At 33.0% G+C, this 22,572-nt stretch overlaps 2 protein-coding genes across 2 annotated transcripts in view; one reads left to right on the forward strand and one right to left on the reverse strand.

Moving 5' to 3' along the window:
- Positions 1–17,685, reverse strand: part of LOC105671792 (Crustacean cardioactive peptide receptor) — a 63,646-nt gene extending 45,961 nt beyond the window's left edge. Inside the window, exon 1 of the mRNA XM_012366240.2 lies at positions 14,623–17,685. Within this exon, the coding sequence (XP_012221663.1) occupies positions 14,623–14,814 (192 nt within the window). The 5' untranslated portion in view covers positions 14,815–17,685. The remainder of the gene's footprint in view (positions 1–14,622) is intronic.
- Positions 1–22,572, forward strand: part of cdi (center divider) — a 120,744-nt gene that overhangs the window by 51,195 nt on the left and 46,977 nt on the right. The window lies entirely within an intron of this gene.

The following is a 22,572-nucleotide window of genomic DNA, read 5'->3' on the forward strand; positions in this document are numbered from 1 at the left end:
CACCGAAATGATTTACGATGAAACGTTTATGATATAATATTCACCTTACCGTCATAAGTATATCAAGGTAAGGAATACGGCAAGGAAATGGACCTGTATAAACGTCATACGTTATCAACCACTGATTTACGGCCACTCAAAAAAAATTGAGTTTTTGATAAAAAAAAAACGTCGATGAAAAACAACGTGTCGATACTTCGTGTACTAAATATTTTTTTCTGTAGAAATTAATATTTGATGCAATTAATTTTTATTGTAACAGTTGATAGTATAATGTTAAATGCTTAGATTTCAATTTACCGCGCAATAACATTGAATGTAGTTATTACATTGCATGCAAAAGTTTTGCATTAAATTCAAATAGATGTGATAGCGTTTATCTTAACTTTTAAAACGTATCTAAATTTCTATAAATTGATGCAGAATTGTGCGCTAAAAAACTTTATTCATAAGTTTTGTCTTTCTTGAATTATTTGTGTTTACAGTCACAATAATACAACGTAATATACATATATGTTGCATTTATTTACTATATGCTGTAACAGAAAGTCTCTGTTACAATTCTGTATGTTATGATCTTCTTGAACTCACTACCGCGAAGTTGGAGTCCGTTTTCCCTTCCTTTTGAGAATACAAATTTGTTCTGGACCGTAGTTCTATATAGCGGAAGTACTTCAAACCAGAAGTTAGCTCAGTAAAATAACGCTGTTACTGCGTGTGCGCACGTGATAAATTAATAAACTCGACATAAAATACTAAATACTCAAAATTAAACGTCACAATGTAACGTAAATCGCAATTATAGCGTACGTGCTATTATTCTTAGATTAGAGATAATTTCTACAGACAGAGATGTAAGATAAATGTACTATTGATTGGACAAATCTAAGGCAATATGCTCGCTTTCTAAGCTACGATTTGTGATCAGACATACAAAAGAATAAGAGAGAGACAATACTGTTCTCGCGAGTTTTATCGATGGAGAGTTTTATCTAAAATTGAAAAAGAATTGCTGGATTAAGCAGAATTATTTGGACTGAAAGATATAATCTTCACTTTTGCCGAAATCCGAAATCCGTCTCCTACCCCATGTCATCAATCTTGTACACGAAGGGCTTAATCTTTTGCAAACGATTTACCTCTCCGGGAGATCCAGACAATCTCGTCTCTCAACTCGCATAGCGACCTTGCGCGTTTATAGCTTATTTAACCTGGTTTTAACATGAAACTCCGCTTAGAGTTATTCTGTGCGATGCTATCTACACTTACTATCCGCATTCGCTTAAACCCAACTACTGTTAATGCATACCACAAACAAAAGATTATTTACTTTACTAATATTAATGAGAGTTGCTGTGCTGAATTGGAGAGAAGCGGCCGAGAGATCAAGTTTCCATTTTTTGAATTTGTCCGGAAATTGTTTTCTAAAAGTCCATATAATGATACAATAATAATTGCGCACAACTTTGTATTTACCAGCATAATTACATATTTAACGTTGTTATTGCATGTTTAATTAGCATTTAATAACTGATTATAGAATAATCAGTAAATATAGTTTACATTTGCACTTGCGTGTTAGAGGATCCTGTATTAATCTGTTATCTCCTACGCAATCTCCTACGCAAATTTAATATCAAATTCTTAAGTTCTTTAATTATTTTTATTTTTTAATTATATATTTTATTCTTGTTTTATAAAAATTAAAAACTAGACTTCTAGAATTTTTTATTTTAAAATACGATAATAAAATATGCAATAATAAAATTAAATAAAAATTAATTCTCTCTAAACACAATGATTTATTTCTCTGGAAAGTTTTAATGATTCCCTAACTTAGCGAGTTTTATGCTAAAATAAAATACGAGATAAATTTAAATTGCGACATTATCAAGCGATTTTGTATGAATGAGTACGAACCGTTCACGAAGTATATTTTAAAAATAAAGCAGCGCTTAAGCAAAAAATAACGTTTTCGGTAGCAATAATGGAGGCAGCTAACAATTTATAGCTTTTACGTTTTTACACAGCACATCATTATATTCGTCTTTCCTGTGACGATTGCACTTACCATTACTCTCGTATTTTCGATGCTCGAAGTCGCGTTCGTTATAACAATACGTTTATTTGACCAACATTTTGATCGAGGACGGAAGTCTGTCGCCGCGTTTTCCGCGCAATCTACGTACTCGAAAGTCTTATAGAAAAATCACCGTTGTAAATCTATTTCGCGAAATAGAACATCGAGGATCGATAAATCGCGCCGTTTATGGAGAACCGACGCGCCGCCAATGACGGAACCGCTATAACGCGAAATAATGATCAGCCCATATTCGGCCGTATCATTATATCATAGTTATACATAATAGGTGTTCCAAATGTTTGTTTTGTTTCCTCAACATGAAGATGATTTTTCTTTAACTTTTAAAGCAATTCATCATTTACTTTAGCTCCTTAATTTTTAGCATCGTATATCTTTGTAATTAATTGTAAGCTATATCAAACTAATAATAACAAAACTTTATTAAAATTATATTTAAAAGTAGCTAAAGAATATGATCTTGCTAATTACTTTTTTTCTCGAAGCTTATCGCTAGAAGTAACTTGCCTTTAATCTTTAATATTTCGAAAATTATATAATTTCAATATTTTTATTGAGGAAAAATTAAGTGAAGGGGTATTGTAGAAAGAAACTACGATTGCTTTTGCGACACCGTGTAAATTGTGTTGTCCTAATTGACGATGATTTGTTGTCGCTACAACGCGTCAACTCTGACCAGGCCATAACCCAAACGATGACTATACTTTTCAGAGCACATGGGCCTGTCACACGCGACACTTTGATAGAGATTGCATCCTAACGCGCGACTCATGCCGCGAGCTTTGACATTTTGATTACATTCGCCCGTGAGTTTCCGAACGCGCATGATTGACAATCGCCACAGCAAAGGTCAGAATCGTTAGCGACAAGAATATAAAGTGCATTGAGATGCATAACTCAAAGCAATGTTACGTAAAATTTCTACTTTTAACTGGCAAAAATATGTGCAGGTACTTCCTACAAAATACGTATACCTTGTTACAAGATTCAAAGACTTGTGTGCAAAAAGTATCTAAACATGCGTACAAATATTTCAAATGTATCGTAATTGGATTCAATTGTAGCGTATCAAATTTATTTCATGGATGAATTCTTCGACAGGTATGCAACGTTAAAAATTTTATATTTATATATCAAAACCAATCGGTACAAATGGAAATGGCGGAAAAACTAGCGGTTAGATTTTGTCAAATGGGTCACATACACGACGTAAGGTCGTATTGGAGAATATTGCTCGAGAGTGAATTTTGCCTCGCTGGCATTAAAAATTTTAAAAATTTTAAAATTTTATTTCGACAGACGTTATATTTAGAAGATCGATCTGTTAATCTTATACTTCCATATACATATACACGTGCACACAAGTTGGCGGCAACATTACGAATTAAATTTAAGAAAGTTTTCTACATTTAGCTCCTTATTTATAATTTAAAACAGTGGTATCTCTTAAAAGCTATTTAATTATAATTAAGAAATAACATATTAATATATATTAAAAGGCTTTCTCGGGCTGGTTGTTAGTGCGAAAATTTTAATGTTTTGATATAGAAACTTGATATGAAAACATTAAAATTTTCGCACTAACAACCAGCGATGGCTCGAGAAAGCCTTTTAATATATATTAATATAATATTATCATACGAGTCTATTCCTTATATTTCTTATATGGATTAAGAAATAAGTTGGATGAGCAGTATATTACTTAACAAAATGTAAAAATAATGATAGCAATTTAAGCTCGGGCCGTTTCGATGCCCTTATATCCTAGATCATGACTCCCACAGGGAATATTTTCCCATCAACTACTTCCAACTCGTTCAAACGAGCTTGCGTTCGTCGAGCGTTTCTCCCTGAAGGCTTGGAACTGCTCGAAGTTGGGAAAAAAGTGGAAAGTCATCGTCATCCGGCTTCCTTATTATACGATTCTTTGGTCGTGTATGGCCTATGGGCCGTAAATTTTTTAAATTTTAAGAAAACGCTGCATAACTGATACATAAGGCCCGATCCACACTATCGGTCCGCTCACGCTCCGCTCTCAGTCCAATCAAATATTCTTCCATTGTTTATAACGTACGTATCCACACTATGGATGTATCCAACATTTAATTGTAAGTTTCTGTCCGATCTCGTTCCGCTCTCGCTCTAGCAACGATCCTTCGAAAGAATATAAAGAAAAAAGAAACTTTGATCGGATTGAGAGCGGAACGTAAGCGGACCGATAATGTGGATCGGGCCTAAAGGAGCGACTGTAAATGGTAATAACATTGATAGTACGTCCGTCGATTCGAATGTTACGGTTATTGCAGATGTGATATAGGAGCGATCGTGTTACACGGTAATGACCAAATCATATATTTGATGATGCATATAACTCGCCATTCGATAGGATAAGTGGAAACGTTGCGCCATACCGGCATCGTGTATTTAGAGGAAAAATATGGCCGTTAAGAATTTTTCTCGAACTTTTTTAACACTATATTAAATTTTTTGCTCTGTCTTTTATTCCGCCAGTTTTACGAATTAATCTTTAATCTTCAATTCTTTCACAGATAAGTATTTTTATTCAGATTTTCTGACGTGGTAAAGTAAACTGTTCATGAAATTAACATTTGTCATCATCTTTCTTAAAAGCAGTAACATAAAGACTTAAAAAGTTAATGAAAACTTTAATTTAACACTTCACTAAGGAACATTCAGTTAAAATTTAATGCAGTAAGAGTGGGACACAAAAACTCTTCAACGAAAACTTTGAAAAACTTTTTACGTTAAAAGCGAACAAAAATAAAGTTTCAAGAATTAAATTTCTGGGATTCAAAAAAAGAGTAAGATCGTATTCTTTATTTTAAATCACGTAAATTCTGAAAAATTTCGAATTTAAAGTTTATTAACAAAAACATTTAATTTGAAAATAATTAGATTTAAAATTGATAAGTACATGGATCTTTTAAAACATTGTCGCAAGTTTCATGTGCTGAAAACGCTTGTCAAAATTCTTCATTGCAAGAGAGCGTCTGCAATTGCAATTCCCGGCATTTCCCTCACTCGTGTTCGAAATCGATTCATCAGTTCGATTGATTTACGTGAAATGTGGTGGTACTTTGCGAAAATTATCGTCAGCCAATTTCCATTTAGATGCGTAACAACGCACGCTGGCTTTAGTAATGTTTGGTAATCAGTGATTAAACGGCTAAAGAGCTATGAATTATGACAGCGCGATAGAATTAGATTATTTCGAGCAGCGCCCGCGCAGTGTTTGTAACCATAAATGGCTTCGACTGATCGTCACAGGAAATTATTACATAAATATCTCACTAAGTTGACAAATACACCGTCTATTACATTTGTTTCATGCCAATTAGGTGACGATAGTGTCGCTTATTAGTTCCGGTATAATTAATGGCATTGTCAGTTACCATTAAATACATTCTTTGTATGCATTTTAATCAATTTATAGATTGTACAATACAACTCCAAACACGTGGAGATTTAATTGTAATTTAGAGATCAAATAATAATTATTTCGAAACCATTTTAATAAAGACTATCAATAATTAAATTGATTAATTAAATATGAAAGATGAAACCGATGAAGGTAGCCTAATTTATAATTATATAATTTTGACATGTTAACATAAGCACAAAATATTTTTATTTAATAATATGATAAAGTTCCAGATAAAGTTTCTCAATTATGCTAATTGTATAAAAAGATATAGAATAAAATAAATAATTTTTATTTATATTTCTTTATAAAAATAGCGTATTTATAGGGACATAAAATTTATCGAAAAAGTTCTCGAGCTCTAATGACTAAAGTAAACTGACATCTATATATCTTGTTACGGTTATTTATTACGAAATTTCAGACGCTGATTAATGGTTGGCTACCTTCTCTAAGCGTAACAATTTTCGTTCGGGGAAATGTAAACGTCGTCGTCCGACTGCATAATTAATTTCGTAGCGATTATCTCGATCATCTCAACTAATTTACGTTTGCAAAAAGAAAGAAAATTATTGAAAAGTTACGGTGAAATAAATTTCTTATGGGAAAACGACAAACAGCGAATATTATAATATATCATGTCACAATTAACATTAATTTTTAAATTCTAAATAAAATTAAAATTTAGACAAAGATTTGATATTCTAAATATCAATTAAAAACAATTTGTTTTTTGTTCTTTTATTACTGCTATTTTGCGCATAATCATAAAAGCATAATAAAATAATTATAGATTAATTGCATAATTACAGAAATTGATATCGTAAAAAACAAAATAAAAGGAAAATTATTTTGCGCTGACGTAAAATTGTATTTTGCACATCATATCAACTTTTTTCAATATTGTAACTGGTATTATGTTGCAACTATTAAATTAAGGTTTCCAACAAATTAAGGTTTCTTTACAACAATGTATATATAAAAATACATTTCAATTTTACAATAAAATTTTACTAGACATACAGTTTCTATATTTCAATAATATTTTAATATAAAAATATAATTATAATATATACAACAAAAAATTAATAATACCTAAAAATCTAAAATTTTTTAAATAACAATTTTTTGCTAATATAAATTAATTCGTAAGTTTGCATAGGCTAGTTGTGAGTTGAATTTTTGATGAATATGGTATTGTAACGTTTACATAAATACTTTGAAAAGTTCTGGCAAAATTTATGAGGAACAAAAAAATATATGAAAAAATCTTATATTTTCTTTTTATTTAATTTTATTAATATATTAAATTTTTTAAAAGTCTTAATTTGATATCAAATAATTAAAATATCTAAAAATAAAAATTTGAAACATTTATCTTACAAGTATATTTTAACTCTGATGCAAATTTTTTGCAGTCTTGCAAAATACTTTACACAAATACAATATTTCATATAAATGAGATTGGTGGTTACTAATTTGTAAGTTTATGGAAAATAACAAGAATATATCTTCGTAAGAAAATCAAATTTATGATTGTGCCAAAGTTCAAATGTAGATACGATACGTATTACGTCAAGCAGTTTTTGATGCGAATTTATGATGAAAAACATTTTGTACTTTTTTACTTTCAGCCTTGAAGTGGCAATACCGATTAATAAACGAGTAATTTCTAAGCAATAACGCAATTAGTGTCACAAGTGACCTTATATTATCGCCATAAACCTGACTTAGCATTATATTTTTTATCATTTTGTTCGCTTTAAAATCGTTTGCGTCTAAAAGATGAAGCGTACGAATCGGTATCAATATTACATAATAAATACTTTAATTGCTTGAATAATCAAATTAATTGCCGTTAAGTCAGTCATATCATTCATATCGTTTCATTGATCGATTATATAATAATATTGCTAATATTAGTAACAATATTTACATCAAAATAATTTATATAGGTAATTATTAATTTACATACCTTTTGTCCAATTTATTGAAATTACGTGATATTGTTTACGTAATAACATTTAATTTTATAGTTATAAAGCGCAAAGGAATAAACTCTTGGAGAATACAAATTTCTGTGTGAAGCGAGAAACTTTACAGTTTGTTTCTATTTTACAATTACAATGTGATTTACTTGCAAGAATCATAAAACTGGCTAACTACGAATATTTAAGAAAAGCATTATTCTATATTTTTAAAAGCATTAAATAATTTATTTGAAAAGGACTTTCCGCTTAATTTATTAATTGAATTGCTAACCAAATATTCAGAATATATTTTTATTATTCAACAGTTTGCTGAAAGCTTCTGTGATGTTAGAAATTCAAACGCTCTAAGAAATTAAACTTTTTAAGAAATATGAATTTTATACTGCATTTAACGACTTAGAAAATAATATTATAAACATAAAAATTATCAATTTTTAATACAAATGTATTAAAAGGGATTATAAAAAATTAATATGTCTCTTTCCATTTGGTTATTTTAAACGAAAAGTATAAAGCCTGTATTTTCAATGCGATATGTCGCTATATTAGAAGAGGACAGTATGTTTCTTATTAAAGAAACGAAGTTGCGCCAGCGGCAAATCGTTTCGAGACTTTGAAAAGTATATTATAAGTATAAAGAGATATTATAGTATAAATGTATTAAAAGGGATTGTTGTGTGTGTAAAAAATTAATATGTCTTGTTCTATTTGATTACTTTAAATAAAAAATATAAAATCTGTATTTTCGATGCGATGTAACGTTATATAGAGAAGTGACAACGTGTTTCTCTTCAAAGAGAAGTCGTGCGCCAGCGGCAAATCGTTTCGATGAGACAATTAGAGACAGACGAACGATCTCAAATCGTAATGACTCGCATCGTCTCGTGACACTTAATTAAAAGGCACAGCGTCTGGGTTGTAATTAATCTCACCATCTACTAGGCGAACTTGCTGTCGAATAGAGGAAAATGGAAACAGAGAGAGGAGCAAGCACATCGTCAGAATATCTACGTGTAATCGCGGTTTAAATCGGTCGGTAAACCGTGTAACCCGCAAATTGGGTAAAAGCGAATACGGAGACTACGACACTTGCATTGTTTCGGTTTAATTTCCGCAGGAACTTTGTCGCTGTTATACCTATGGGAATAAACGGAATCATATTCAGGCAAATATTTCGTTGGTATAATGATGGTTTCGTTGATTCAACCCAAAAACTTGTCGCTACACGATCAACAAAATGCAACTGTTGAATTAGTAAACAATTTAACACATTGTCCGTTAATATGGATAACACAAGAGCAAATAAGTGTTTGAAATGTTTGGCTATAAATTTAGCGATTAAACGTAGATAAATTCAGCTGAATATTCAATTTGGTAAACCAAATATTATTTTAGTAAATCAACAGTATTACTTTTTTACTTAATATAATAATGTTGCCAATGAATGTAAGGTTATTTGATTAGCAAAATCGATTTTGTTAATAACTTTTTATTTGAATTTCTTTTTATTTTTATAAAGATTTTATTGTGATTTTATCATGAAGGTGTTCCAATTGCCGTAGCGAAAAACGAATACCAGCCGCCTTCGAAAAGCTACATAAATCGCAACTTTGGCGCTATGTTTATCGAATAGTTGGAATGCTTACTGCGAAAAAGAGTGTATAGCCGATCTACGCAGCGGGGGGGAAGAACGCTTTACCCCCGCCTGTTGTGAATTACGGTCGTGGAAATAACTTTCTTCGCGGGGCGGACGCGCGGTACGTGCCAAGTCGTACATCTACCATAAAATTTATCAAGAGAACGAGCCGGCGCTCTAATGGGAACATGATTTTTACGAGGCTCTTTTTCACCAACGCGCCAGCACGACGTGCGTCCCGCGCGCGTAACTTGTTACGCGTCTGTTCCGCCTGCAATTACGACGGGCTCCGACCGCGGAATGTCACGCGGTTCGCGAGGGTAGCTTTTTCTTCATGCATCGATTAAGAAGAAATTTCTCTTACACGCGCGCGATCGAATCGACGCATCATCGAAGAACTTTTTCGTACGTCTCGAATGAGAAAAGTAATTTCACTCTTTAAGCACGTTTGCTGGAAGAGAAACTTCAATTTTAAGTATGTGCTCGGGGAAAAAGAGGCTCCAATTTTTTGGATCATAACATTGCATAACTGTCAATCCACATTATTAATTCTTACATACATAACAACCCACATATGGGACGCGTTTAAGGGAAAAATGATGTTTATCGCTTCTTAATATCGTACGATTTTTTTATTTAAATATAATCGTTTAAAAAACGATTAAAAAGTTTTAAAAAGATTAAAAGCAGAATTAAAACAGTTTATATGTTTTATAAAGCAATTTATATATTTCGGATGTATTATTTGCATCAGGAATAAATATTTTATTTTACACTTAAAGTAAAAATCAAGTAAAAAATATTCAATTATTCTTTACTTACGTATTGAATTTATTTTTAATTAAAAGCAAACTTACGCAAATTGGTTTTAATTGTGCAGACAGTCAGAATGGCAAACAGCTATTAAGTTGTGCTACTTGATTTTTCATGGAAGTCAATACAATCAACCGGCATTCGAATCACAAGAACAAATGAGACGCCGAATGCGACGACTAATTACATCCGCCTTCGAAGGCTCTTATATCGATAGGATTTGCCGCGAGGACGCTTTGACGGGACGAAACTTTCTCGCGGTGACTTTCTTGGGTCCGTATTGTGCTTGTTCGCCGCTTTTATATCGTTCGAGAGTATTTTTCTGCGACGTAATTCAAGGGCTAAGTCGTCGCATCGCTTTCTCCCCAGGTTCGTAAAATCGGCAAGCCGAGAGAGCCTTTCGCAATACTCCGCGTCGCCCCGATTAAGTTGTATTCTGTAAGTTATTACATATTTTTACGCGCGGCCTCCTCGCATTTTCGTGTACCGTCGCGGCGAGCTGGCCTCGCGGTCGCAAGAAATATATGATCGCTCGTAACGTTCAATCAGACTCACAGAGGAGTCTGCTTTTACGAGCACGAATTACGGGGACTCGAATGAGAAAACTTTGGTTGCGTTATATCTCTGAATATACCGTGGAGCGGAAAATCGCCGCTTGCAATGTTACATTTATGAGTGCAGAGCGTGGCTTTTCACTGTCAATGTGAGGCATCATCTTTATAACTTCCACAGTGCAATTTTACTGCACTACATATAATTCATTTGAAAGGAAAATATATTAATCTTCACGAAGAATTTACGCGTAGTAAAGATGTACCGTTGCAATCGGATCTATTATTAATAATAAACTTAAAATATTAAATTTTGTGTGTATACAAGAAACAGTAGTGGAGCGCAATCAAACATAATGACATCAAATTAGAAGATAATATGTGAGATGCTTTGCAAGAAAACATTTTACATGTGACGATAAAGCAATTAGACAGCTCTTCAAAGATGTACGAAATGTTCGCTGCTCGTGGCTTCAACAAGGAACACGCATTATTCCGTAACATGGTACAGATGCGCCGAATAAGCTTAACTGGCGTGCAAGCTCCATACATGCAATACAGCTTATATTCACCGAGACACTAATACATTTAAATTTATACACGTTCGCAAGAGAAACTGGATAGGTGTAAATTAAATGATCACTTAGACGTTGTTGCGAGAATATATAGGATGTTATCAAACAATTATGAGTTTCCTCGTTAATTTAGTTTTGCTGAAAATTTTCTTCTCACAATTAGTTAAAATTTTATAATAAAATGCCACTTTATTGCACTTAAATATGTGCACAATTGTATAATCGTAAGCCTTAAATTAACATATCACTAAAGGAAAGTTTATTGAAAATTAAATAAGAGATGAAACTTTTAAAATAAAGTTTTACTTGAAATTTAATAAAGATTAAAATTTCTATTAAAGTAAAATATGCTGAAAATTGAAAAAGAAATGAATCTTTACGTTTCTTGAGATTTAATCCACAAAAGTGTATTGAGTTTTAAAACTTTATACTATCTCTTTGTATCAGAAACTCCCTTAGAACTATTAATGTGTTAAACAAAAAATTATTTATTAAAAAAAAACTTGTCAATCAATCTGAAAATATGGCAATGAGCAAAGACACGACAAAAATAGAAATACCAGCTGAAGTCGAATAAAATAACACGCAAGGTATGTGAGTTGTGTTGAAACACGCGGCTCCTGTATAAATATGTTCTATGGTTACGCAAATGTTTCGATTGAAATTTTTACAGATGCGGTTTAAGACAAAATTCGATTGAACGCGAACGCCGCTGTCATTATGTCAATTACGTCAGGTGCACGATGTCACGGGTAGATCTGCAAAGAAAAGAAAATAGAACTAGAAAAAGAGTTGTTTTCACTCTCTCTGCCGTTCCGTGGTAGCTTAATTTTATCGGACGCCCGTTTCCAGCATCGCGTCAATGACCCCCTCTCTCCCTCTCTTTTTTCTCTCCGCCAAGCTCTTTTTCTCTCGCGGCTTCAGCTCGAGGCGCATTCCTAGTAAAAATAAGCGAGTGGCGTGGTTTCTGCAATCGCGAGAGGAAAGCGTCGCAAGAGAAGGGAACCTGCCGTCATCGTTGTCGTCGTCGTGGTTTTAATGCACGCGATGCAACTGTCTAGACTTCAGGGCGCGATATACGCGACTGCGAGAAGACGCGGACAACGAAATAATACGAAAGAAATTAGGCGAACGAAGACCACTATAATTATGAACGAAATATTCTTTTAAATTTAATATAATGTAATTCTATACTCTTGATTTATTGAATTTTTTTCTAAAATTTATTTATTCCTTATTACTGTCACCGATAATGATAAATGTTTCTACTTCTGTCAGTATTACTTATATTTATTTTTTCTCTGCTTCTTTATAAATTTATAAACGATTTAAAATTTAGTTTCTCTGAATAAAAGTTTGTATCTGATGCATAAAATTTTTTTTTATACAAAATAATAAAGATAAGCTGATATAGGAAGGAAATATACATTTCAGAGAGCTCCTACTTTGCATTATCGATTACTGAGATGTCTACTATAAAGCTTAATACCAAAGCTTCTTCCCGATAAATTTCTCATTAATCAGTATTCTAGTAATAGAAATGAAATTACTCTTGGCACTTGATAAATCGCAGAGGTATAATCCGATAGGGCAGGTGTGTGTTTCTCCTAAATCCGGCCATAATGGAGCTGGGTTGACTATATAATTTGTGCGAGAAATGCATTTCTGTTTCTCCAACTCTCTCGACAACGGCGACAGATCTCTCGACGATCCCTGTAGCGACGGCGCGGATATAGAACAAGTTCTTGAATTGCAGCTGAAAGGCGAGTGGTGGCTATTGACCGGTCGCGCTGCGAGTGAGCCTTATGAGTTCTATGACTTCTCCCCGGCGTCTAAATTTATCTCGTCGTAGTAGAAAACGCGATGACGATCTACGCAGATGATGACGGTGGCGCGCGTAATAAGTTACCGTAGATCGGGGTTACTTTGATCCGAGGCGCGAGTCGCTTTCTTAATGAGACTTACCGTCGATATTTTGTGCAGCCATTCTCTTCTTGAAAGCAACTGCGCGTTTCATCGAGCAGTCTTTTGCCGTAAATTGATAGACAAGGAGAAAATTGTGAGCATAATTATCAGCGTTCTGAATCAAAAGGTATATTTTAATAATATAAAGCTTACAAAGTTCTCTCACATAACTTTGTAATACATAATTCCCATTTTCCTTTAAATATGAATTCAATACATAGATTAGATATTTGTTATTATCACATTATTCGCGACTATTCGCTCGATTTTCCATTTTTTTCCTCCCCACGAGAATAGTTGAAACATGCGGATTGCATAATATCGCAGGACATTCCGCATTATTGCGCGCAGCTTCATCTGATAATAAAAACAACGTACTCCAATATTCTCACCATGCGCGCGAGGAGAACCGTACGTTCGCAGATAATTTTGTGAAAGCAAATACTGAAAAGAGGAAAAAGATCGCTCGCTGTTGGTGCTGCAATCGTGCGCAATCACTACAAGAAGTGCGCAAAAATAAGAAGCGAATCTAACATCGGGATTTTCCATTACACTTCCCTAAAAGCGTAAATAAGAACTAGCACTTCTTATCGCGCTTTTTTTTTCTTTCTTTCCCTCTCTCTCTTTTTCTCTTTCTCTCTCTGCATAAATTCTGACGCGCGAATGATAAAAAAATGTGCAAATGTGAAATTCTGTGTGAATTCGTTGGGCGGCATGCGGTGCTTACGAAAAAAGAAGAATCGTTCATGAATATATTGAATGGAACGCGGTGATGGACAGTATGCAATTTAGTTCAAAATTTAGTTTTAACAGGTAGTTTATCAATATTCGTTTTAGCATAATTTTGCATTCAAATTTGAAAATTTGCTAAATCCAAAGGAGGAATATTTTTATGCGAAATAATGTTGTTTGGATTGTAAGCAAGAGCGATTTGCTCGAAACGGAAATACTGTGATTGCAAATGCACGCGATCGTATTTTATTATATTGTCTTTCTGCTTTTTCTATTCAAACTGCAAAATCTTTGCGCTCTTTTGATTAAACTACGTTAACTTGAAGTATTTTAAAAAGAGTAACTTTTAACGTAACAGCGTTTATGCTGGAAATTTCATCTTGGCATAAGCTTAGTCTAATGCTAAATAGTCTTTAAAATAGTGTCTTATTCATATTCCGAATATCACGCAAATCATATAATTATTATTCAAATGCATATACAGTTTTAAATAATGTCAAATACAATGTTAATTTATATAATGGCTTAGAAATTAAATCTTTAAATTACTGTTGCTTATATTTTAAATATAAATATGAAAACCATATATACACAAATGGAAAATATATTTTCAATACAAAGAAAAATATTTCTACATTTCACAAAATAATAAATATTTGTAAACGTTTCACGCGTCTGTTGTAACGAATTTTTTACAATTAGTTTAACGATTTGTAAACGGCAATTGTACCGGAAATTAAATGTCATACACGAATACATATATCCGTGCGCTGTTTCGCAATTTCCTGTTGAAAAAAATGCAAAAGCTCTACTCACCTCGTAGAAGTAAAACGAGTCAATCTCCTCTGTCGTGTTGACGTCCGGCAGCGATGTGACGTTGATATAATCCAGCAAGGGGTACAACTCGTCGGTGATGTTCCTTAATCCGGCGGGCCAATCCGGATCGAAATCAGCTGTCTGATTTCGATCGGCTGTGCGCACCTGGCTCGCGTCTCCGAGCATGTTCATTCCGATCGAGATTCACACGATCTGCCGCTCAGATTTCCTTTCCGCGAACTTCCCATGAAAGAGTCATGACTTCGGCTAAATGTCGGCCGACTTCATGTCCGCGACGCGGATTCCTTTATCGCAAGGAGACGCTTTCACAGTAACTTTAACTCGTTGTCCGCTTTGCGCTAGTTATCTCCGAACGAAGCAATCACAAGAGTGCAGGAGAGATCGACGACGTTCCGTTTTTGCTTTTCCGCGACTCACTCGTTACACTAGGAATAATTGAATGACTCGGTCGAAACATGTTTCAAACGAAATGAAACGCGCGCGTGCGTCCGTCCGGGTTTCATTACGACAATATACGAGCGGAGAAAATTATGTTTCTCGGGAAACTCAATATTTAACATCACTCATTCACAATTGTGCTCACTAGTGCTGAGTTCTTAAGTTCCGACAGTGAACAATTTGCGCACAATAGACACATAAATTTTCGAGATTATGAGTTAATGATGTTTATCAAATTTTGTCCGCAGCATAAATTTTCAAGAGATTGTGAGTTAATGCATTTGATGTTTATCAATTTCTGTCTCCAGCTAAAATTCTGTCTGCAGAAGTAGTGTAACTACCGAATTATTGATAAAGAGATGATTTTATTCAGTATGTATTATATATTTTAAAAATTCATAATAATTAAATATGTCAAATATTAGAGAAAGAAAATATTTCTTCAGATTTAACAAAAGTTTGCATTAAAAATTGTAAGCGTAAGTGCAAAACTGTAAATAAAGTAGAAAATAAATGAATATAAACGTATGTATTAAAATTGGCAATTTTCAAGCATCGTATGACGATATCATATTGTTTAGGAATTCCTAAAAGAAATTTTAATTTTTCTTTTAAGAATTCCTTTATCTAAATAAGACATTTTAATTACAATCTTCACAAAAACAGCCGTACTTTACGGCAAGATAAATTACTAATTGCACCGATCGTATCGTATTGTACCAGGCGGCTAAGAAAAATTAGTTGATATCGCGAAAATTTAAGCTCGAATCATCTCATTGTTTGCTGAAAATTTGGCACTGTGTCGTTTTGCACTTTAAAAATTTGCCGCGCGGAAAAGTAATGACTTTTAAGATTTTAACTTTTTGTTCCGATGTTTACCGGATACTACTTAACGGAATAGCCGCTGTCAGCTTCAATTTGTACACTATTGAAAAGTGTCACGGTCAATTTTATACACTCGCGGTTGAACGCTGAGTTGGATGAGATCCTGCTTTCTAAATCTTGGCGAAACAGCCGAATGATATATCGCGACGACTTCGCAATGCATTACCGCGTACGTATTAGTAGCAACACCGGTTAACAAGTGCACAAGCAACGATTGTGCTCGCGAACACTAAGCAGAATCTTCGTGTCGTATAGCACTGTCTTGACGGACGGAACATTAATTTCACACGGCAATTTCATCTTTTGTCACGAGAGAGTTGATTAAACTGGTCGCAAGGTGGTCGGTTTCTGTAGAAAATGGATTATCGAATTTTCTCTAAAGAGACTTAGAGACTTGGAGACTAAAGGACTTAGAACGAACTTTATCGTACTCATAAGTAATGGTATTTACAATGACTCACATGACTTCGCGTATAAAGTAATTTCATAATATGCAATATTCATAGATATAGTTCTTAAAAATTCATTACAAATAGGATTTTTTCTGATTCTATATCAATAATAATTGCGATATCCGTATTGCGATATAATCATTGATTCCAATTTTGTAAATTAGATTTTACATTTTTTAACATGTCATACAAACTTGAAAATTTCATGAATGTCAGTCGATGATGTGATAGAAGCGTTATCGTTTATAATATTAATATCATTGAAAAGTTTCTTTACCGTACTCATAAGTAATGGTATTTACAATGACTCACATGACTTCGCGTATAAAATAATTTCATAATATGCAATATTCATTATAATCATATTAACTTTATTCATGTTAACAATTATTATTGTATAGACAAAATGTCTGAAAGATGAATGTTGTATCATAGTAATTTGAGATATAGATAACACTTGAAGTCAATATGTTCTCCGCGGCGTCATTTGATTTAATGATTCGGTCAGTTAGCGTGGCATCTCGTTTTCACTACTGTCAAAAAACTGTCGGGCCACAGCGCGCAGTTACTACTAATTAATTAAGAAGCGTGATGCCTCTATCTTATTTTCTCAAAACGGATCTCTAAGAAACGTTTATTTTTAGTGACTGCTCGTTTGTTTTGATTATCTACTCGTAAAATCTTGGCGCGCCATGTGATACATTTCGTATATTTCTGGGACACGTTAATATGCGCGTTCTCATCGTTTGGCGGCGTAGTAAAAACAAAGAGAAAAAAAAAGATCAATGCGAATTGAAGTTGTTCGGTCCGTTTTAGTGGCGTTAACGGTGATTTTAGTGGCATTTAAACCAAGAAGATATTAGAGTCTTGTTAAACAAGATTCTTCAAGCGATATGTCTGTCTACGTGTATAGAAACTTTTATCTTTTTGATACAGCTTCACAAACACGTAATGTGAAGATTTGCGATTTATATCCGTCAGTTAAACAAAATTATAGCAACAATTAGAGACAATTTAAAAAAGGAGGATTTCTCTGTTTGTTATACAAACATATCAAGAGAAATATGTGCATCCAATAAACTCAAATGACAAACATATTATTAATTAAATTATTACAAATATTATAATTCCACAATTTTCACATTATTCACATTTAGGACAAAGCTTATTCGTATATAAATAATTATATTAATATGAATATATTTTACATATTTCTAAAAAACAATTTTATATCGGATCTTTCAAGATATTTTTTTGATATTCGCCAAGATCAGTCGATCTTTTTTATGCTTAAATCAATCAATATTCCGTCTGACAAGAACCAAGTTTGTGCATTTAAAAAAAAAAATGATTGCTTCCCAATTCTAAGATTAATGACAATATGAATATGCTCCGCGTGGATATTCATCATACCTTCATCGGCATACAATAGCAATCACTTGAAAAGTAACTTATAAAAAGTTCCGAGATACAATGTCAAGAACCGTGCTCGCATTTCTGGAGCGTTTGTCCGTCACGCGCTTCACTGTCCTAATTAATCCTCTCGGGGCTGAAAATAATTTCCCGAGTGCAGCCTGCTTCTAATCGTTCTTCCTTTTTTCCTCGCGTCAGTTTGGAATGAAAGGCGCGATTGCGCCACGAGAATAGGAATTATTATTATTCCCCGGCACGAATATTCCTCGCTAATATGATTTTTATGTCGTGATAATTCGCGAGAATTCATAGCACAATCGAAAGCATCCGACGGATATATCAAAAGAACGAAAAGGCGGAAGCTTTTGTCGGTTCTCTAGTGTATTGAAATGGAAAATGTACACTCGAATGACACTTGTAAATTGACGTCGCGATTCGAAAATCTAAACGGCAAACAAAAACGAGAAATTCTACGCTCGGCAAAAATTATTGCCGCAATTGTACAAGAATAGCTGTTAAATGCCTATGTTGCTGCTACATGAAATCTACATCTGATTCATATGTTTTTTTTATGCATACAGATAATATCAGTTCGAGTTTTATTTATAGAACCGCGAATGTAACGCGGTTAAAAATGCATCATGTATTTCCGTGACATTTTATTCAAAAACGTATCATAAAAGAAATAAATTAAAAATTAACATCTATTATTCGTATCACGATTTACATTGTTTTATTCTGACAAGTAATCCAACAAATAGAAGAGTATAATTATATTTGGATGTAAAATTTTTGTTTTTCAAATATTATTTTATTGTTAAAAACACATATCTAAATCTCTTATAAATTTTATAACAGGCAAAGAGAGTTTTGGTAAGATCAATTTACTTTAGACAAATTGCCGTGTTGTCTCACAGTTATGGATAAACATAAAGATCAATTTTGAGTGTTTGTTGTCGAGATCGTAACTGATTGAAAACCATACCAGCTTTAATTCCTATGCTACACGTGCCGTGACGGTATATTCGACGAACGATTAGTTTTAATCGCTCAACAAGTATTGGACTAACTATTAACGGTTTCATCAAACGTTGTTTACTTGCAATATCAAAAGCAATATCAAAAGCAATATATATAATTTCGGTCAAAGGCAGAGGTATGATACTTGTGTAACACATCGATTTGACACCGACAACAACAATTCTCAATTTTATACATTATATTTTTAAAACTTTTTATGTGCCAATAATAATGTGACAGCGAGTAAAATCGCAATTTGTGCAATACTTTATATATGAAAAATTTTAAATTATCAAGTCATACATAAATTATTTTGGCAAAAAATTAACTTGTTAGCAAATTTCATAAATACGATAATAATTTGATATTAAACGCAATCATAAAAAAGATCATGATACGAGGTCGACATGAGCAATAAATTAACATATATCTACATAAATAAACATATTATAAATTTATATATATAATATAATTTACTCATAATCGGCCCGTAATATCGAATCCAACATCATCAGAAAAAAAATCATGCCTCGCTAGACACGATTGTTTCGGTAATGAATATCGAATTTTATTATATTGCAGTAACATGGAATTAATGCCCGATGGCGAAACTATGATATCCGGTCACGTATGTGTTTCTTATTATAAGTAGCCACATGAATCGATTTACGTGTAACAGGATTATCTGCTCATATCGCGGAAATCAAGGGGATCTTCTCGAAAAGTTACGCGCCGCAATATTTTACTACATACGTACTCACGCGACTCTGTTTTGAAAGAAAGAAGGAGAAAATATTTCCTCAAGTAGAAGTGACTTATTTTTCGACAAGATTGTCCACGACAATGTCTTTGTTGGCAAAAGAATGGAAATCCTATGATTTCTGCTATGTGCACCGTTGAATTCAGCGGACGCGCCTGATGCTGACAGCAAATTTCAGGAAAGCAGTTCGTAACATCCTTTCCTCTCCTATCTCTCTCGCAAAATCCACGGATAATATTTTACGCAAGGTTTATTAAAACGTTTTATTTGCAGATTTACCGACATATCTATTCCGCGATTTATTTTTATTTATTCACTTGCGTATTGCGTAAAATATATTTTTGCGACGTAAAAAGTATTACTGATAAAAATAAAATAGATATGCAAATTATAAAAATATAGAAAAATTTTTGAGGAGACTGCTATTTATCTTTTTGTATCTTTTATAGGAATAAAAATAATATTGAAATATAAATTATTTCAATAATTAATCGCACTATTTTTACACTGTTTATTTGCGGGATTATTTTACACGTTTGATGCACACAGTATATATCATGGATTTTATACAGAAGGAAAACAGATTTTTCCAAAAAATGTAACTATATATGTTTTTAATATTTGTTTCTTGCTATCATAGTTTTGTATTTCCACGTAATTATATTTAAGAAATTATATAAATCTCATGCATTGTATTACAAATATTCTAATTCTGTTTCAAGTAGTAGAAAAAGGTATCGGATGATAACTAAAGTGTTTTATTCGACACTCGATTTTCCACGATCCTAAGTATAACGATTACAGTAACAACTTTGATATTGCGATTAAGTGTTTCATTAATGTGCTCAAGAATTTCAATCGAGCTCTTTTGAAATGGGATATCAAAAGCACAGCTTACCACGCAAGTTCAGCATGCTTTGCCTTTTTCTACTGGCCGCAAGCAAAGGGTGTTACAAGGTATTACGAGCTGCTGATTCTAAAAAGATAATATTGACGATGGATGGTTTCTCTTTGATCTTCCGCGTACCGATGCAACCGTGTAACTTATTATGATACACACGATCTACACTCTCAAAGAACAGCACGATATCGATGGTAATGTAACACAGTCGGAGCGATTTACACGAGATTATTATTGGGAGCTCGAAGCAAAGCATGGCCGCGTTTTCATAATTCTTTTTATTTTATTTTTTACGAACCTTTAATTAACATGTCTTATATTAATTGACGTGATTGCTGTTACTTGAAAAAATTTGTTAAGAAAAAATACTCAAATTTTTATTAAATGAAAGATAGTCGAGAAAGCGCGGATCTTTCCTAATCTTAGAGGATAAGGAAGATGAAGGAAGAGAATATAAGCTGACATACATCAGTTAATATAGCTCTTTCTTAATTACGTCGTTAAAATTTTTTATATTTTTAGTATATGCATATTTAAAAGATAAAAATGTTTTTTCTCTGTGCATTATAATCAAAAGGTATTTATGTCTCTTTTATTTGTAATTGAGAATAGAATTGTACCGTGAATTTATTACATCGAGAATAAAGACATAAAAGAGGAATATTGACACGTATTTTGTTTTAAAAGATAAATGCCAGCAAAGGAAACTTGGATAACACGCAAACTTTAAAATCAACTTATTCACCCCGAATTATTTCTCTTTCATTTACAATCTATATTTACGATTGGTTTTAAAATGCTTCAATATTTATGGTTGACACTTTGAAACCGATAATAAATTCAGACTGAAAACAAGAGAAACAACCTGATTTTGTAATTTGTATGCAGTTTCTGAATTTTACCAGACAATCGAATTATGCAATGTGATATGCAAGAAATAATCGAGTTATTAACATTTTTAAATTTCTTTTATGTTATAGTAATGCGAACGATGTTGCGAATAATAATTATTTCTTATATTTAAATGAAAGTATATTTATATGAATTAGGAAAAACTTACAATTAGATGAATAAAGTTTAGTAATTTAATATAATTTTCTTTGATATTCTTTTACGATTTATTTCAACGAATTATATTTATACAGTATCAGATTTTTTGCTATTAACGAATATATTAATTAGTTATCAATTAGAATCAATAGATTTTTGCTACAATCGTCAAGTAATCTGATTATATCTTTTTAATTTAAATAAATTCTCAGTCTGCTTAAAAATATCTTAATTAAAGTATCATGATAATTACGTTTAATGTTTAAATAATATCTGAGAACGAAACTTTTCTTGTCAGTAGTAGCACTCTAATTCACTCTATTTGTATATTGTTATATCAAAATCGATACACTTATTTTACTTCTTATATCCGGAAAATTATGTTAACGAGCGAGATATACGACTGTTTGCTTTAAGGGGAGAAAAGGAACCCTTACGTGAAGCAACGGTGAAGAATGATCTCACGGGCATTAACAGTATCTCAATATCGCATTCCGCAACAGGTTACGCTGCTCGCTCGACCCTTTAAATGTAGTTTATTTTACAGCAAAGGTGTTCACGAAATCGGTGCGCTTTACAAACGTCCCATTTGAGTCACGGAAGTTTCATCACGACTGTATCTCGAATATGGGACGATACGCGAATCATCTGGCAGTCTATTTCCCGCAAAACACTATCGCGAAAGCACTGTCTGTCAACTCCGATCGCGGATCTGTTTCGCGGCACCGTACACGAATCGAGCGGTAAACTCGATCGGCGACGTCGGTTAACGCGCGACCCGTTTGTCGTCGATTTCGATCGACAGATTGGAATGTCAATAAATGTTCTTTTTCCTAAAAATTTAGAGTTCTCTGTGACGTTTTAACGAGCACTCCGCTGCCAATTGTTTGGCTCACTTCGTGCTTTATTACTCGTGTCTCTGTAGTCTCTTAAACTTTCATTACGTCACGTCGCCGAACATATCGCCCAGACAGACAGATGGGTAAAGGGTAGAAGGTAGTATGGTCCAA

Source organism: Linepithema humile, chromosome 6 (assembly GCF_040581485.1).
Source record: "Linepithema humile isolate Giens D197 chromosome 6, Lhum_UNIL_v1.0, whole genome shotgun sequence".
In the NCBI taxonomy this organism is placed as follows: domain Eukaryota; kingdom Metazoa; phylum Arthropoda; class Insecta; order Hymenoptera; family Formicidae; genus Linepithema; species Linepithema humile.